The 16,622-nt window shown below is 43.7% G+C and overlaps 1 protein-coding gene across 1 annotated transcript; it reads right to left on the bottom strand.

Moving 5' to 3' along the window:
• Positions 1-233: 233 nt before the first annotated feature.
• DAPL1 (death associated protein like 1) lies at positions 234-10,692 on the bottom strand. Its single transcript, XM_069982736.1, has 4 exons — positions 10,583-10,692; positions 7,752-7,848; positions 3,262-3,322; positions 234-457 (listed from the first exon to the last, which is right to left on the bottom strand). The coding sequence occupies exons 1-4, from the start codon at positions 10,638-10,640 to the stop codon at positions 338-340; spliced, it is 336 nt and encodes a 111-aa protein (XP_069838837.1). The 5' UTR covers positions 10,641-10,692; the 3' UTR covers positions 234-337.
• Between the last annotated feature and the right edge of the window lie 5,930 nt (positions 10,693-16,622).

Raw genomic sequence — 16,622 nt, 5'->3', positions numbered from 1 at the left:
GAAAAGGAGGCCTTTCCTTTCTGTAGGCTTCTATGTGTGTGACAGCAGTTCTCCCAACACAAACAAGCTGTTTTTTTGGAAGCTTTGCTTAGTTCATGGTCACGATCACTTCTAGGTGCCATTATCACCTCTTCACATGAGTTCCCGCCCCCCCCCCCCCCCTTTTTTTTTTTTTAAATGGTGGTGTTGACATTTTTGTCATTACTAAATTCTTTGTCAATGATGGAAAAGCCTTTTATAATGAAATTTAAGTGCTTTATTATTGACAGGTACAAAACTATTATACAGAGGTTGGCCCCTTAGTGGTTTACCACCACATGTTGGCAGAACAGGTGATCTAACATTTGCGAGGCTGCTGGATAATGTACAGTCCTTTAGGAGGGGCGATCTTTTCCACTGTGGGTCGAGGCTTCTGGTGAGCGTTCTGTGCCGCTTCTGCAGGGAATTCGTGGCTGAGCTGCAGGGAGAGAAGATAAGGAAATGAAGCATCATCTGTAGACACTAGAAATGCTCTGTACCCCATTGACTTCATGGACCCATTAAGCCTAGTGTGAGGTCAAAGGTCGCTGTGCATGACTGGTTAGGATTCACACTAGAATACTATTATGGCCAGACCAGTGGTTGGGCTGTAATGTGCATCTGTAATATGGAGGCATCAGTCCCAGCCACACCATACACTTGTGGTACCAGCTGCTCACCCCTAGATAAGCAAACATTTTAGTGCATGGGTCTCCAAGCTGAAGCCCTCCAGCTGTTGCAAAACCACAATTCCCATCATACCTGGACAGCTAAAGCTTTGAATTTGGCTTTCCAGGCACAATGGAAAATTTAGAATTGCAACAGCTGGAGGGCTGCAGTTTGGAGACCCATGCGCTAGTGGTTGTAGCTGCAAGGATATTAGCAATCAATGCAGCAAAGAGGAGTTAGTGTCTTCTCTGCACCATAAGGTGGCTAGATTGGACAGCCTTGCAGAAACACACGGGTACAGACCAGAAGGCCCCCAGACCATACATTGTGTACAATGGAGATATCTAATACACCAAAAGCATTTCTCTACAAATATAGGGAGAAGGTGTTGTAGGTATATACAGTACAGCAGTGTCACATCTCCACCCTGTAAGCATCAGGAAGACCAGGTGCAGTGTCCTGGTACCTATATACTTGCTGCTGAAGCATTTAGGTTGTAGTGTGGATGTACATTGCCAGTTTAATCCTGTCTGGGTATTGCAAGTAAAACATGTTTAACATACTGACATTCCCTTTAAGTTGTCCGACAAAGTATCCAAAAGGGTCAGTTCACAAAAATAAGACTAGTTATTAGCAAGTATCCAGGCAATAATCCTGAATCTAGGGAAGGATAGGCCTGGAAATCTTCAAAAAGTACATGTCTTTATAGACATGAAAGTAGAAGCTGCTCATAGGTGTTTAAGTCATCCATAGTGTGTGTGTGTGTGTGTGTGTGTGTGTGTGTGTGTGTGTGTGTGTGTGTGTGTGTGTGTGGGGGTGGGGGAATCATAAAGTGGATCCACATGGAGTCCTATTATATAGGACTAGGGGTTGTTGAGAAGCCACTTTTGGATGCCCCCCCCCCCCCTTCATGATTACGTTTTATTATAAAAGGTTTTGTACTTTCATGGATGTTCCCTAAAGTATTGAAATACTCTGCTGTGACCTGCTTTATATGACCTCTACAGACCACAGCGGCCAAGATGGCTGATCTAAGTGACTGGTTGGAATCCATTTCACTGACTTATTCCCAGTTATACAAGTCTTTTCCAGCACAGAGGCTACAGCTGCTCCACAGAGGGAGAAGGTAAAACTCCGCCATTCTATCAGTGATACATTACATTAGACAAGACCCAGACAGCTCACAATGAAGAGACATCACAGCAAATCCAATCTCCTCCAGGTGATGGGCAGGGGTCCTGGGTGAAAATGTAATCTGTTTTACGATAGCAGAAGTGCCGCAGTGTACATCTCCAGCAACAGCTGCTTTACCTATACAGACTATTGATTGGCTTTTTAGATTAGAACATGGCTGCCTTCTTCCAAAAGACCAAGCTTGTCCACAGGTTGTGCAGAAAAAGTAGCCATATTTTTTCTAGCCATGGCAACCTCTAAAGCATTACGGTCACTCAAATTTTGACTAGTTGAAGTCTCAGCAAAAAGGCCCCAACCCATCACTAGATATACCAAGGAGAAGCACATGGCAGAGGGCATTACTCTTCAGATCACCAGTCTCATTGCAAAAGACAGGCTTCACTGTGAGGGCACTTTATGGATCCTATTACACGGGCCGACTATGGCCCGGTCATTTTAGTAAACGAGTGCCGATCTGTAAGATAAGCGTTCATTCACTGGATCTATTAGACGGCCTGATTATCAGTAAGGGCTGAACGGACATAGTTAGCGATGTCCATGCAGCCCAAACACATGATACCTTACTTCTCCTGACTCCCAAACTTCTCTCCTGTTCTCTGCGCCATCCCAGTCCTGGGGCAGCAGACAGGCCGCTGAGACGCTGCTGCCGCGGGGGTCATGTTGGCGTGGAGCACAGGAGAGAAGACGGGAGCGGGGAGAGGTAAGGTATCAGGTGTTTGGGCAATAGTCCGCTGCGCATCACAATTACACATAGCGATTTGCAGTCGGCACCTGAGGATTTTAGATCCAAACCTAAGCCAACAATCGTTTCATTGGCCGATTGTGGTCTCTATTAGAAATAGTGTTGTGGTCTCTATTAGAAATAGTGTTATTTGCCCGAACCGGTCAGATTTGGTCAATCAACGCTCTGTGTAATAGGGCCCTAACATTAGCAGATTAGCAGTGAGCATTGCTAGAAACGCACAACAATAATCAGCCAGTGTAAAAGTACCAGTGATCACAGTCGAGGAACGGAAAGTTCACGCTCGTTGGCCAATCACTTTTGTGCAGCCATACAAGTCATTGTTTAGCAGCTGTATATCTCCCTGTGTAAACAGCAGATGTGCAGCCATTAGCAATGTATTTAAGTGTCCGCTGTTGTTGTTGCCTGATCGCTTGAGTAGTCATGCCATGTAAAGGCACTGCAAGCTAACGCTGATCACCACCAATTCGTTTTAACACTAAGATTGCGCCAATTGCGAAGATTGGAGTCCCTTCTCCACTCTTGACGTGCACTTCTTCCAGCTACATCTAGTGACTGGTAGGGGGTCTCATCCAAGTGACAGCAAGGCTTGTTCAGGCTTAAAGGAAAAATTATATAAAAAAAACACAGATACCAACCTTCTCTAGAGCTCCAGCCAGCAAATTCATGGCTTGCATCTTGGTCAGGTTGACTGCAGAGCTGTCAGGGGAGAAGACATATTGTAATAGATGTTATAACAGCTTGTCTCTAGCCAATAAGGCTCAGTGAGCTGCAATGTCTCAATGTGCTCCTGGCTAATTATTAACACAAGAACTTTGACAGATAAAAGACATTACAGCCACTGTTAAATTCTTAAAATCGAAATAAAAAAAATCGAAATAAAAAAAAAAAAAAAAAAAAAAAAAAAAAGAAAAGAAAAACCAGACAGTTATATTACACAGGACGCCCATCTTAGTCGTTCTACATGGAGCGGCTTTACCAAGCCAGTACAACAGCCTGCACCCTGTTGTGAATCCCCCCCACCATTGCTGTATTCTTAATCTCCAAGAGTCTCCAGGAAACTTTATGATCTCCTGAACAATGTTGCCCATAAAAAAGATCATACACAAGACCTGCACTTGCCAGTTTCCACACAGTACTGAAGAGTGTTACATGCTGGTGCTGAATTTCAGACCTCATACAGCAGCATCAAATCCATTCATGCCATACAGTTTTCTGAAACACTAGTACAGTATATGTGGTATCCCACAACGGGTGTTGCTATTGATTACACCCTTTGCAAAAGCCTGTACTTTAAGCGCAAGTGGTAATGTAGCAGTACCAGAGTTTTACCACTAGATGTATGTGTATCCAGATATTGCACAGCTGTAGGAAGGAAAGGGTTATTGGTTTGTTTATGTATCACATGGATCTGTACACCAATGAGAGTTCTTTCCTTTCCTAATCCATCATCTTTCTTTACACACGCTCTCCTCACAGCACAGTTTACATATGCTGTAGGAAGGAAGTCACATGGGTAGAGAAGTGTTAGGTCTTCTTGCCTTGGATTCTGTAGAGGAAGAACGTAAGCTAGGACGCTTCTTACAGCAGTCAAGTTGGGCCCTGGCTCCTGCCAGGTCCCCAGTCCAAGTTGTGGTCTAGACGTAGAGCACATGAACCTAGAGCCAATTTCTCTTCAAGCAACCTTACTAGACACTATGCAGTGTTAAGTCACTACTAGAGAGGACAAGTCAGGGATCATCCAAACCCACATTGTGGACAAAGGAAAACTGCGCAGGACAGTATCCACAAAGTAATACAGGAACTGATCCTGATAGAGCAAAGTTGCAAAGTTGCTAGAAGCCCAAGCACTAGAGATGAGCGAATTTGCCGAAGTTTGGGTTCGTATGAACCTGAACTATCAGCTTTTAAATTCCCGCTGTCTGCAGCCTCCATAAACAGGGTGGATACAGCCTGGGGACCGCTTGGAAAACTGGGATACAGCCTATGCCAATGTCTGTATCCCAGTTTTCCGGGTGGTCCGTAAGGCTGTATCCACCCTGTTCACGGAGGCTGCAGACAGCGGGAATAAGAAGCCAATAGTTCAGGTTCATACGAACCCGATCTTTGGCAAATTCGCTCATCTCTAAGCACTTTATCTCGAAGCGGGTGTAGGAGAACTCTGATCACTCTGCTCATCCCAGGTAACAAGGTCTGGGGCTTGTGTCACCCGACATTAATGGGCAATAGGTGGTGCAAAGACCAAAACACAGGCACAAGTATTCTCTCCACTCTCAAAGTATTCTACCTCTGAAGATCTGACAGAGCACAGTACTACATTGAGTTGGGACTCTCTAGACATCCTCCTCTCTACTCTTCTGATCCTATTCTACCTCTATTCTACCTCTCAGCATGCAACTCAGTCAGCAGGGCTGAATCATTCCTTCTACTTCAGTACAGATCTGGTTTATCAAGTGTAAAGTAACTTATCAAGACTGTAGTGTACTGTATTTTCCTGTATCAAGCATCTTCACATGCACTTACTAGTCATTGCTCCCACTGGCCAGAAACCTACTCCACACTGAAGAGGGGCAAAAACCCCAAAACAGCTGTCTGTGGATGGATACCTTGCTTAGGTGGTTTCCTTAATTAATTGGAGAGATTCCTTGGCTTGGTTGTTTCTTCCCGGAGGAAGGTCTGGCTAGTTCACTGACATCGAGACACGTGATGGTGTCTCTGCAGTGTTCTTTTGCATATTTGATTTCCCAGGGGGCAATGTTCTAGAATACACTGACATTGAGACACATGATGGGTGTCTCTGCAGTGTTTTGGTTGATTTCCCTGAGGTCAATCAGCGTCTCTTCACTAAACACCGACACAACTACTTCCTTGGGTTATCTCCCCTGGGTGGCAGTGGCAATAGTCCGGGTGGATCACTAAGTCACTCCGGACCACCATGATAATTGCCCAAGGGACCCCCAAACAACCCGGCAGGTCACTGTTCACAGGGGAAAAGTTATGGCCAGCCCACTCACTCTAAAAGCAGGTGTGCCACCGTACCTGTGTGCCCAACCGACACTGGCGTCACAACAAAGAACGAAAGGGCAGGGCTATAGCTTGGCCAACAACTACACCAGAGGAGTCACGCTGTTCCAGCTAACCTGTGACCGGCCGCCAGCCGCCGCCCACCACATATACATGTGATCCTTGGATCATCCGGGTTGCCCATTGAAGTCAGTGGACTGCTGCCGCTCCTCTTACATGTTAAAACGAGCAGCAGGTTGTCGCTGACATGATTTTCAACATGTTGAAAGACCACAATCAGTCATTTAACATGTGTTATTACACCAAACAATTACCAGCCAGAACGACCCGTAATTGGCCAAGTACAAACAATAAAAACAGTGTAATAGGGCCTTAAACCTTTGAGACGGCTGATGTAAACAAGTCCCTAGCTGCAACTTGAGCGCCTTTGTAATGCTGGGAGGGTTAAGCTGAGGTCAGTGAGATTAATTTTCCCTGGGGAGGACAAAGTTTTAGGTAGGGACTTGTTTACATCAGCCACCTTGGAAAGGAGACGGAGAGAAAGGCCAATCGTCCTTTTGCATGGAGTGATCGTTCACATCTGCCCGTTAACAATCGCATTTGAGCTTTTATCTGCTCGTGTAAACACAGCTAACAGTCTAGTGGAGAGCGAAAAATCGTTCGAGATCTTTCAACATGTTCTCAAATAGTCATTCGCAGATCGCATAAGGCCGTCTCACATGCTAGGGAGAGTCTGTGAAAGACTGTTTAGACGAAGCGATTTTAAAGGGATCAGGAAAAACGTTTTCTTCAAATGATTTCTTTCTTTATCTAAAAGCTAAATCAGCATGAAAAAAAAAAAACCAAAAAAACCCACACACACGCAATCGCTTAAAAACCGTTAAATCAAATTATCACAACGTGTAAAAGGACCATAACACAGGTGTGTGTAATGTGTGTCTTCAGCAGAAAGCAGCAGCTGAGAACTGGGATCAAGGTAGAATGAATTGTTAGTCTCACCACTGACAGTAACATAAAGAGGTAGGGTCCTATTACACTGGCCGATCGCGGGCCCGATCGGCGGTCGTTTGCTGGGTCTATTACATGGCCCAATAATAGTTTAGCAAGGGCTGCATGGACATAGTTTTTACACACACGTATCCACATTCCTGGTCTTCTGCACTCTTGATGCTTCCTTCCTAGTCCAGCACGCTGCACCTTCAGAGCGGCCCATCAGAGCTGACAGAGCTCTCAGCCAGTCACTGGCCGGGACCGTGCTCTGAAGCTGCAGCGTGGTAGACTAGGGACGAAGCATGCAGAGTGCAGGAGACCAGGAACGTGGACAGGTGATGTACAAACTGTTTGGGCCAAGGCTACACGGACATCACAAACGATGTCCATGCAGCCCTTGCTAAATTGGTCCATGTAATCGGGCCGCAATCGGCCAGTATAATAAGACCTTACCTCTTTATGTTACTGTCAGTGGTGAGATAAATGATGAGTTGTCAGCCACCTTATATACAAAAACCCTGTGGGCACCACTATATATCGAACAGAAACTGAGTGCTAGCCCCTAACGCAAATAACATAACACATGGAACAAGTATAGTCTGTATTTAATGGCTGTGCAAAACAAAGTTTGCTTGTATTTTTTTCTATTATGTCAAAAGAGGTGCAGCCTGTTGTTCCTAAGCTCCCTTCTAGTTTTGTTCCATGAATTGTCGGCCGGACATCACCATTACACGTAGCGATGAGTGGTCGGCACCTGATGATTTTCGGTCAGGGCCTAAAGAAGCGATCAGCCGATGATTGTCTATTACAGAGATAGTCGGCTGAATCGGGCCCATTCGGCCGATTATAATAGGGCCCTTATATTTGAGTGGAATACCCCTTTAAAACCTTACAATAGGTTAAGCACCCTCAGGTTGTCATCCAAACAAAGTCGAGCAAGGAAATTTCCACTTCCCGACCATTATCTGCAGCCACTTTACGCCGGTCACAGCTTCTATTCAGATCCCCAGCCCCAGAGTCTGTCTACCGCTTTGTGCCCATATCAGCAATCTAAAGGGTTACACAGGATGTACAGGCTTCCTTTCACACACATTTCCAATGTATAACCTCATACCTTGGTTTTTCAGATGCAGTTTTCTTCGCCGTTTTCTCTGGTGTAACCGTGTCCTCATTGCCTTGTTTTTTGGACACTCTCATTCCCCCAGCTTTAACTATAAGGACAATGTAGAAAAGCAGTTTAGGCTCATTCACACATTTATAGTCTTTGTTTGCTATGGATGCACCATTGTATTTGTCTACTAACTGACGATATACTGGCAGCATAGCCCTCTAGTGTTTATATGTCTGCTGTACATTTTATATGCTTAGTTTACTACAACCCAACCTTCCAATGGATGTCTGGGCATGCTAGGATTTTAGTTTCTTGAACAGCTCGGGGGTCAGATTGGAAACAATTATTTCAATTCATAACTATTCAGGCCATGAAATTGCTGGTTAGGCCATGAAATTGCTGGTTAGGGAAGAGTCTTTTTGTGACTAATCTGCACTATACAATCCTGACCTGTATGGTAGTTGTCCAGCAAAAATATTTTTCTTTCAAATCAACTGGTTTCAGAAAGTTATGTAGATTTGTAATTTACTTCTATCTAAAAATCTCAAGTCTTCCTGTACTTATCAGCTTCTGTATGTCCTTCAGGAAGTGGTGTATTCTTTCTAGTCTGACAGTGCTCTCTGCTGCCACCTCTGTCCATGTCAGGAACTGTCCAGAGCAGCAACAAATCCCCATGAAAACCTCTCCTGTTTTGGACAGAGACTGCAGCAAAGAGCACCGTGTGAGACTGAAAAGACGACACCACTTCCTGCAGGACATACAGCAGCTTACAGATATAGGAAGATTGGAGATTGTTAATTACAAGCAAATCTTTAGAAGTCTCTGAAACCAGTTAATTTGACGTTTTTTGGCCGGAGTACCCCTTTAACAGTACTGCCTAACTTTGGAATCATTCCATTGGTTGTGCATATTTCCATATCTCACTACAGCTGGGACGCACAATGTTTTCATATCTGAAGTAGTCATACAATCTTGCCCTGCAGCTGCTACGTTACAAATCGCCAAACCTCGCATGAAAACTGCAAACTATGGGGGATTCTTGTTCAGTAGATTTAACATTCTTTATTGTAAATGCGAGATGACGGTCCAGCGTCTCCCGGGGGGGGGGGGGGGGGGGGAAGTTAAGCAATAGGCAAAATAAAAAAAATGTGTACAAAAGACACGCGTAGCGTTATTTTACATGAACCCAGTTACAAGCTATGACCCCCATATCCCCCCCCCCCTCCCCCAAACTGAGCCTCATGTCTGTCTCCATCCACATCACCAGTGCGTGTGAATGGGATGCACTCAGCTGGTAAAGTGATAGTGACAGATGGCCTGCTAGACAGCCTCATAACATAGGAAGCGATCCCCAACCTGGGACTTGTTTACACGTCTGCATTCTTCTGTTCGTGTACCAGCCATGCAATAGTGCAGGGATGGGAAACCTTCGGCCCTCCAGCTGTTGCAAAACTACAATTCCCATCATGCCTGAACAGCCAAAGCTTTAGTTTTAGCTGTTCAAGCATGATGGGAATTGTAGTTTTACAACAACTGGAGGGCCGAAGGTTCCCCATCCCTGCAATAGCGAGAAAGACGCAGCCCCCACATTTCCTCTATTATGAGTCATTCTATCGGCACCTCCATTTTTTTTTTTTAATTTTTTTTTTTTATTACGATAAAGTTAATTATATCAGACTATTTTGTAAGCATTTTTCTTTTGGACTATAGACTCACGGGGGAGATTTATCAAACATGGTGTAAAGTAAAAACTGGCTCAGTTGCCCCCAGCAACCAATCAGATTCCACCTTTCATTCCTTAGACTCTTTGGAAAATGAAAGGTGGAATCTGTTTGGTTGCTAGGGGCAACTGAGCCAGTTTTTACTTTACACCATGTTTGATAAATCTCCCCCATGAGCTCCTATAGTATTTGCAATAAAAGGTGGGGTATACGACATGTGCAATAAGTATTTTGTCCAGAATTAAAGGGGTTATCCAACACTACAAAAACATGGCCACTTTTCCCCCTCTCGTCTTGCAATTAAGCTCCATTTACTTCAATGGAACCAAGTTCCAAACCCCACCCAATATGGAGACGAGAGGGGAAAAAGTGGCCATTTTTTTGTAGCGCTGGATAACCCCTTTAAGTAGGGAAGGAGCTGTTTAAATCTGGTGAGCACATGCAATAAGGTATACCCTACCTCCTTCTTAGAAGGTTATACAACACAGACAAATATACATATTAGGGTCTATGACAGCACAAGGGGAGGTGGTGGCTGTCACACCTACGCCACTGATTCACTCAAGGAAAGTTTTAACACTTCATATTCTACACCGCTGTTCCCTAGTTCCTGACTTTGTACAGGTTGCAAGACTACAACTCCCAGCTGTTACAGTTTTTTCTTACTAGTTTGTCACTCTACACCATTGTTCGCTAACACGTTACACTCTAGCTGTTGCAAAACTATAACTACCAGCATACTGAGAGTTGTAGTTTTGCAACAGCTGGAGAACCATAAGATGGGGGTCACTGCTTTACACCACCAGTGAGGGTGCAAGGAGTTGCACTAGATAGATAGGACATACAAAGGTAACGTCTAGTGCAGGGGTAGCGAACTTTGGCTCTCCAGCTGTTGCAAAACTACTACTCACATCATGCCTGGACAGCCAAAGCTTTAGCTTTGGCTATCCAGGCATGATGGGAGTTGTAGTTTTGCAACAGCTGGAGAGCCAAGGTTCCCTACCCCTGGTCCAGTGCATGGGAACCCCTGCATTTAGCTAGCAAAGTATTACCATAAGCAGTCACATTGCACTAAATGAAGACTGTTCCCCTCAGCCGGAGACCCCAACTCACCTGCAGGAAGGTGCCCCCCCTTCAGCTCAGCGGCCAGCACACCCCCCTCTTTAGCCATAGTTCCAGTCCTGCTACTTCTCTTACACTTTGTTTACTGCTCCCATTCAGCTCTGCCCTGGGCTTTTATACAGGGAGGGGAGGGGCGCCAGGGGCTCTTGGCCTTTGCTTTGTTTTGATTGTAATTCAGGATCAGCTGACTCTTTATTCTTCCCTTCAGTCTGATACAAAGTAACAAAGGGCATTAACCCCATCAGGACAGGGGTGCGGTGTGACCTGGTTACTTTCTGTAAGACTTTGTTTGGGATTGTAATGTTGGGAGCCCCCCTTGGTGGGGCCCTACGTGTTTTGCTGTACAGTAGAAAGGATGAAAATAAAAGTATCTCATACAGGAAATAGTGTGGAGGAGAAGCGGCTGCCGCAGGTGACTGCTGGGGCGAGGCGAGCAAATTCTTCTAAACAGAATGGTTTAGTTTATATCTATCATGTCCAGTAATAATCCATGCACATACATTATCATACAAGTCTTCACATTTGAGCGGAGGCTTAAAGGGGTTATCCAGCGCTACAAAAACATGGCCACTTTTGCACTTTTCTTGGCTCCATATCAGGTGTGGTTTGCAATTGGGCTCCATTTACTTTAATGGAAGTGAGTTTCAATACCTGCACCCAAACTAGAGGTAAGATTGGTGCAAAAGTGGCCATGTTTTTGTAGCGCTGGATAACCCCTTTAGGGTACAAACACACACGGCATATACGCTGCGTATTTACTGCTGCGATACGCAGCAGATACGCAGCAGATTAGATCTAAATAACTGAACACAGCATCAAATCTGCTGCGTATCTGCTGCGTATCTGCTGCGTATCTGCTGTGTGTGTTTGTACCATTAAGGTGAAGGGAATATGCAACCAAAAATAACAGTGTATACTGCGTGGCTTGCACTCCATTGCACGTATGGTAAATAAATAGGGGTGCACTCTGGCCTAAGCATTATACCCACATGATCTTCATAGGTTTGGTGTATTTTTGGAGGGCATTTTGGTGTTTTTCTGCTCTTTTGCCCCATGCAATGTGTTTTTCTTTTTCAGGAAATAGTGGTGTTTTTTTATCACATAGACAGGGGAAAAATGGCAAAAAAAGGAAATTTAAAGTAAAAAATGTTATGTCTTTACGGCAGTTTTTTTCCCCAATTCTTCAATAGAAATTCTCGAATCACATGATGGAAAAAACTTATAATAAACTTATAAACTTATAATAAAAAACAGAAAAATGCAGGAGACTGTTTCAATTTCACATTCTAAAAAAATCAGGCATGAAACCATTGCATTCCGTCCATCCTATTTATACAGTATCTATGAGGATAAAGTTGCTGCATGAAAATCAGTTGTGACCTGGCCTCCATCCACATGACTTGTCTTAGGGCCCTATTCCACGGGACGATTATCGTGCGAAAAATCGTTGAATCGTTTGAATTTAAACGATAATCGTTCTGTGTAATTGCAGGCAACGATCGAAAAAACGTTCGTATGTTGTTGATCGTTGATTTAGATATGAACCGAAAATTATCGTTAATCGTTCGCTGTAATTCCACGTTCGTTCGCTCAGGTTCCGCACTTTTTCACTAATCGTTCAGTGTAATAGCACATTGTTCATTGTTTCCCTGAGATCAGAAGGAATAAACCATCGCAATAACGGTCGCAATAACGATCGTATCTAACGACTATCGTTCTGTGTAATATGGCGAACGATTTCAGGTTAACGATAAACAACCTCGTTTGCAATCGTTTATCGTTAGTCGTTAATCGTTAAAAATTGCTCCGTGTAATCGGACCCTTATGCTGGGTTTACACGGAACGATAATCGTGTAAATGCAGCGAACCATTGAACGACAAGCGAGAAATCGTTCATTTTGATCTTTTAACTTGTTCTTAAATCGTCGTTTGTCGTTCGCAAAAAAATCGCCAATCGTTCCGTGTAAACAGTCGTTCACTGATTTTACCTATGTGCGAGATATGCTTAAGCGATCAGAAAACGATCGGAAAACGAATTTTCGTAACGATATATCGTTTCATCTAAACGCTGATCGTTATAAAAGAAAAATCGTTACTTAGAAATTGTTAGTCGTTTGATTGAGCGAATTATCACTCCGTGTAAACCCAGCATTAGGGTCCATTTACACAGAAAGATTACCTGACAGATTATCTGACAAAAATTTGAAACCAAAGCCAGGAACAGACTATATACAGAGATCAGGTCATAAAGGAAAGACAGATTTCTCCTTTTTTCAAATCCATTCCTGGCTTTGGCTTCAAATCTTTGGCAGATAATCTTTCTGTGTAAATGGACCCTTACATACTGTAATGTTTCTATAGGATTCTATGTGTTACCTATCCATGGAGTAAAGCCACAAGTGGTTACAGTGCCTGGATAGCACAACATGGAACTATAATACTGGTGTGCAGGAAACCCCGGTGCTGTACGCTGCAGGTATCTGTGTACGGTTTCCAAGAGCTCTAAACATTGTCATGGAATATCCCCTAAGTAATGTTGAATGGACCTGTGAAAGGGTTTGATTTAGCAACTTCTGCAGCCCTGGGCATTACAGGCATTACAATCCCGAGTGTAATTTAACAATTAAGGGTGTTCTCGGAATAAAATGTACTTGTTTCCTATCCACAAGGGGCCGACACACGGCTGTATTTAAAACAAAGTAGCCGGAGGTCGCACCCCTGTGATCTCTTACTTCTCCTCATCCCATAGATAGGAGACAAAAAAGTTTTAATCTGAGAACCCCTTTAAATCTCTGCGCTACTGTATTGACATGTTGTACTGTACTGAGGTTTTGTGTCTCCATCACAGGTATCCATCAGCATCTTGCTGCGTACAGGTTGCCCACTGATACTATGGCATAGAGCAAATGATGCCATTCATTTCAACGGCCGTATAGTGACGCAGTTTGGGACGTATACACAAAGTTAACAGGATTTAATAACGCATTAGACATTGTTAAAATTGGAGTACAGTGGTGCCTTGGATTACGAGCATAATTTGTTCTGGGATCGCGCTTGAAATCCAAATCCACTCTTAAACCAAAACACATAAGATTTAATTGAAATGCAGACAATTGGTTCCACACAAATAAGGATTTTGTATTCTGAATAACATGTAAAACAAATGAAACAAACATTCAGAAACAGCTGAATATGTGATATAAATTACAGTACAGTATAGAAATCAGCATGTGGAGTATAATGTATAGTAAGGGCATAAACCTAAAATATAGCAGCAGTTTGTCAGAGGTCAGTGTGGTCACATGACAGCAATGGGGAAGGGGTGTGTTCAGCATGGACCAATCAGGAAGTGAGAATCACAGAGCTGTGCAGAAGGACAGTGACAGAAACTTCTCTATACAGCTCTTAAACCAAAGCAAAGCTCTTAAACCAAGTGACAATTTTGAAAAACTGTGAGCTCTTCTTCCAAAACGCTGTCAATCCAAGTTACTCTAAAACCAAGGTACCACTGTATATGGTACGAGCAAAGTCACAAGGTGACTCTGTTCAGCTATTAAAATGAATGCAACCACTGTTGTCCACCATAGTATACATGGGCATCCAATTCTCAAAAAACATGCTACATCTGCTTGAAATCTACCTACCATTCATTTTATAGATTTTTTTTTTTTTGGACCTTATGGGGGAGATTTATCAAACATGGTGTAAAGTGAAACTGGCTCAGTTGCCCCTAGCAACCAATCAGATTCCACCTTTTATTTTCCAAAGAGTCTGTGAGGAATGAAAGGTGGAATCTGATTGGTTGCTAGGGGCTAAGGATGGTCCGAACCGAGTTCGTGCGAACCCGAACCATCCGCAATGATTACCGCTGTCTGCCCACTCCGTGCAGCGGGCGGATCCAGCGGGAGGAACGCCTGGAAAACTAGGATACAGCCATAGCCATAGGCTGTATCCCAGTTTTCCAGGCGGTCCTCCTGCTGTATCCGCCCGCTGCACGGAGCGGGCAGACAGCGCTAATCCGATGCCGAGCGTTCGGGTTCAGCCGAACCCGAACCTCGGCGGGTTCGGACCATCCCTACTAGGGGCAACTGAGCCAGTCTCACTTTACACCATGTTTGATAAATCTCCACCATTGTGTTTTTCCCATCTGAAAGATAAATTCCATTTAGCCTATAAACATTGCACAACCACATGTGCTTTACTCTAAAGAAGTTTTGATGCTTCACCTAAAACACCTCCAAAAACACTAATAAAATAAATAAAAAAAAAACTCAAAATGGAGAAAAAGAAGTGGTTTCTTGGAGCTGTTTTTTTTGCGGTAGATTTTATACATAAGGTTTTTGTCCATGTGAATGCGTGTTTTTATTTGTCGATAAATCTGGATGGGGCTTGATTTTGTGCAGGACAGATTGTACATTGTAATACCACCATTCATTTTAGCAATCATGTTACTTTTTTGCTAGAATTTTCTTTATTGAAAAAATAGCAAAGCTGGTAATTAGAGTTTGTACTAGGGAGGGATTTTTTATATTTTTAAACATGTTTGACTGTTTAACATTTTTTAGCTCCCCCGAGGACTTTTACAAGGGATCATGTAGTTGATTTTACAGTCCTCTCATTTTACTGAATTCCTATAGCAGGCAGTAAACATGGCAGCCTCGGAGATCTTCACAATTCCCCTGGCTGCCATAACAACCAATCCCAAGACTACATCACAGGAGTGGGGGGCACCTGTCATTGGGTTATGTTAAAGAGGCGCTGTTGTTTTAACAAACTTTGTATAGATCATTAGTATAAATGAAGAAACTGTGAAAATAAGTGAATATAAGGAACCTTGCAATATATCTTATCAGACAAAAATTCTCCCTTCTCCTGTTATTAAGCATCCTCCTTCTCTCTGTGGTGGCCACAAGGGGTTGTAAATGATGGTATACTGTAGAAGCTAGCTCAGTACAGTAGTGTCAAGATGGCGCCCGGGAGAAGAGGACGGGTTCGACAGTGTTTTGGTATGTATACTTTATTTAACTTCCGTCCTGTCCCCCTCCCTCCCTAATACTGATGTGAAGTGGTGGGCTAAGATCTTGGTGCATAGGTTGGGAACTTTCCTACCATTTCTCATTGACCAGAGCAGACAGGCTTTGTGCCTGGGAGGGAAAACACAACACCCCTAGAGTGATAACTTCCATATACTTTGCTAGATCCTCTAAGCTTCCTCGAGTCATTCTCAGCACAGATGCAGAGAAGGCTTTTGATAGAGTTATTTGACTCTTTATGCACCAGACCCTCCTAAAATTTGGATTTCCCCCAGAGTTTGTTTCGACAATATTTTCCCTTTATTCAGGCCCCCATGCTAAACTTAAACGGTAAATGGTACCCTGTCCCCCTCCTTTGCCATTTCTAATGGAACCCATCAGGGTTGCCCCCTGTCCCCTGCCCTGTTTATTTTGGTTATCGAAACCTTGATCCAAACTATTTGGTTGGATTCTCGGATTGGTGCGGACGATTCCGCACTGAGTTTTCCACCAGAATTACTTCATGTGCGTATACCCTCAGTTGGCAACCCTCTCCCACGATAAGTACTTGACCGTGTTCGATTCTTGGATAACACTCCTTAGGTTCACCTCAAACTCAACTCCCCTATTGTCTCCCTATTACCCTACTGTCCCTCTACCCTTTTTTTCTTTTATTCTCCCCCTCCTCTATATTACTTGTTTGTTTGTTGAGCTTCTGGGCTAGCCACTGCATCTGTTTCTTATACCAGGGCAGTCTGTTATTACTTGCATGATGTTATACCTATGTTTTGCTGGCCCATTTTGTGGTGGCCTCCTTGGGGCTTTGTGCTTTTCTTACGTATGGTTGTATCGCTGTCTTTTTATGCAATATTCAATTAAAAGAGATTTGACAAAACAAAATGCCAGGGGGCCCTTGAGCAGATTATCCAACCCTGGACTAGAAGAAGGTTGTAGGCCAAAGAACTTATCCTGGCAGCATGGACTGGAGTAGTGACTTGCTTGTAGCAGATTCAAGATCT

Source organism: Dendropsophus ebraccatus, chromosome 9, assembly GCF_027789765.1.
Source record: "Dendropsophus ebraccatus isolate aDenEbr1 chromosome 9, aDenEbr1.pat, whole genome shotgun sequence".
In the NCBI taxonomy this organism is placed as follows: domain Eukaryota; kingdom Metazoa; phylum Chordata; class Amphibia; order Anura; family Hylidae; genus Dendropsophus; species Dendropsophus ebraccatus.
This window is presented reverse-complemented; position numbering and strand designations above follow the sequence as displayed.

Coding starts and splice junctions, on each gene's coding strand:
- DAPL1 (XM_069982736.1), bottom strand. CDS start 10,640: ATGGCTAAAGAGGGGGGTGTGCTGGCCGCTGAGCTGAAGGGGGGGCAC. Junction 7,849..10,582: donor GGGGGGGCACCTTCCTGCAG/GTGAGTTGGGGT, acceptor TTGTCCTTATAG/TTAAAGCTGGGGGAATGAGA. Junction 3,323..7,751: donor ACTGCATCTGAAAAACCAAG/GTATGAGGTTAT, acceptor CTCCCCTGACAG/CTCTGCAGTCAACCTGACCA.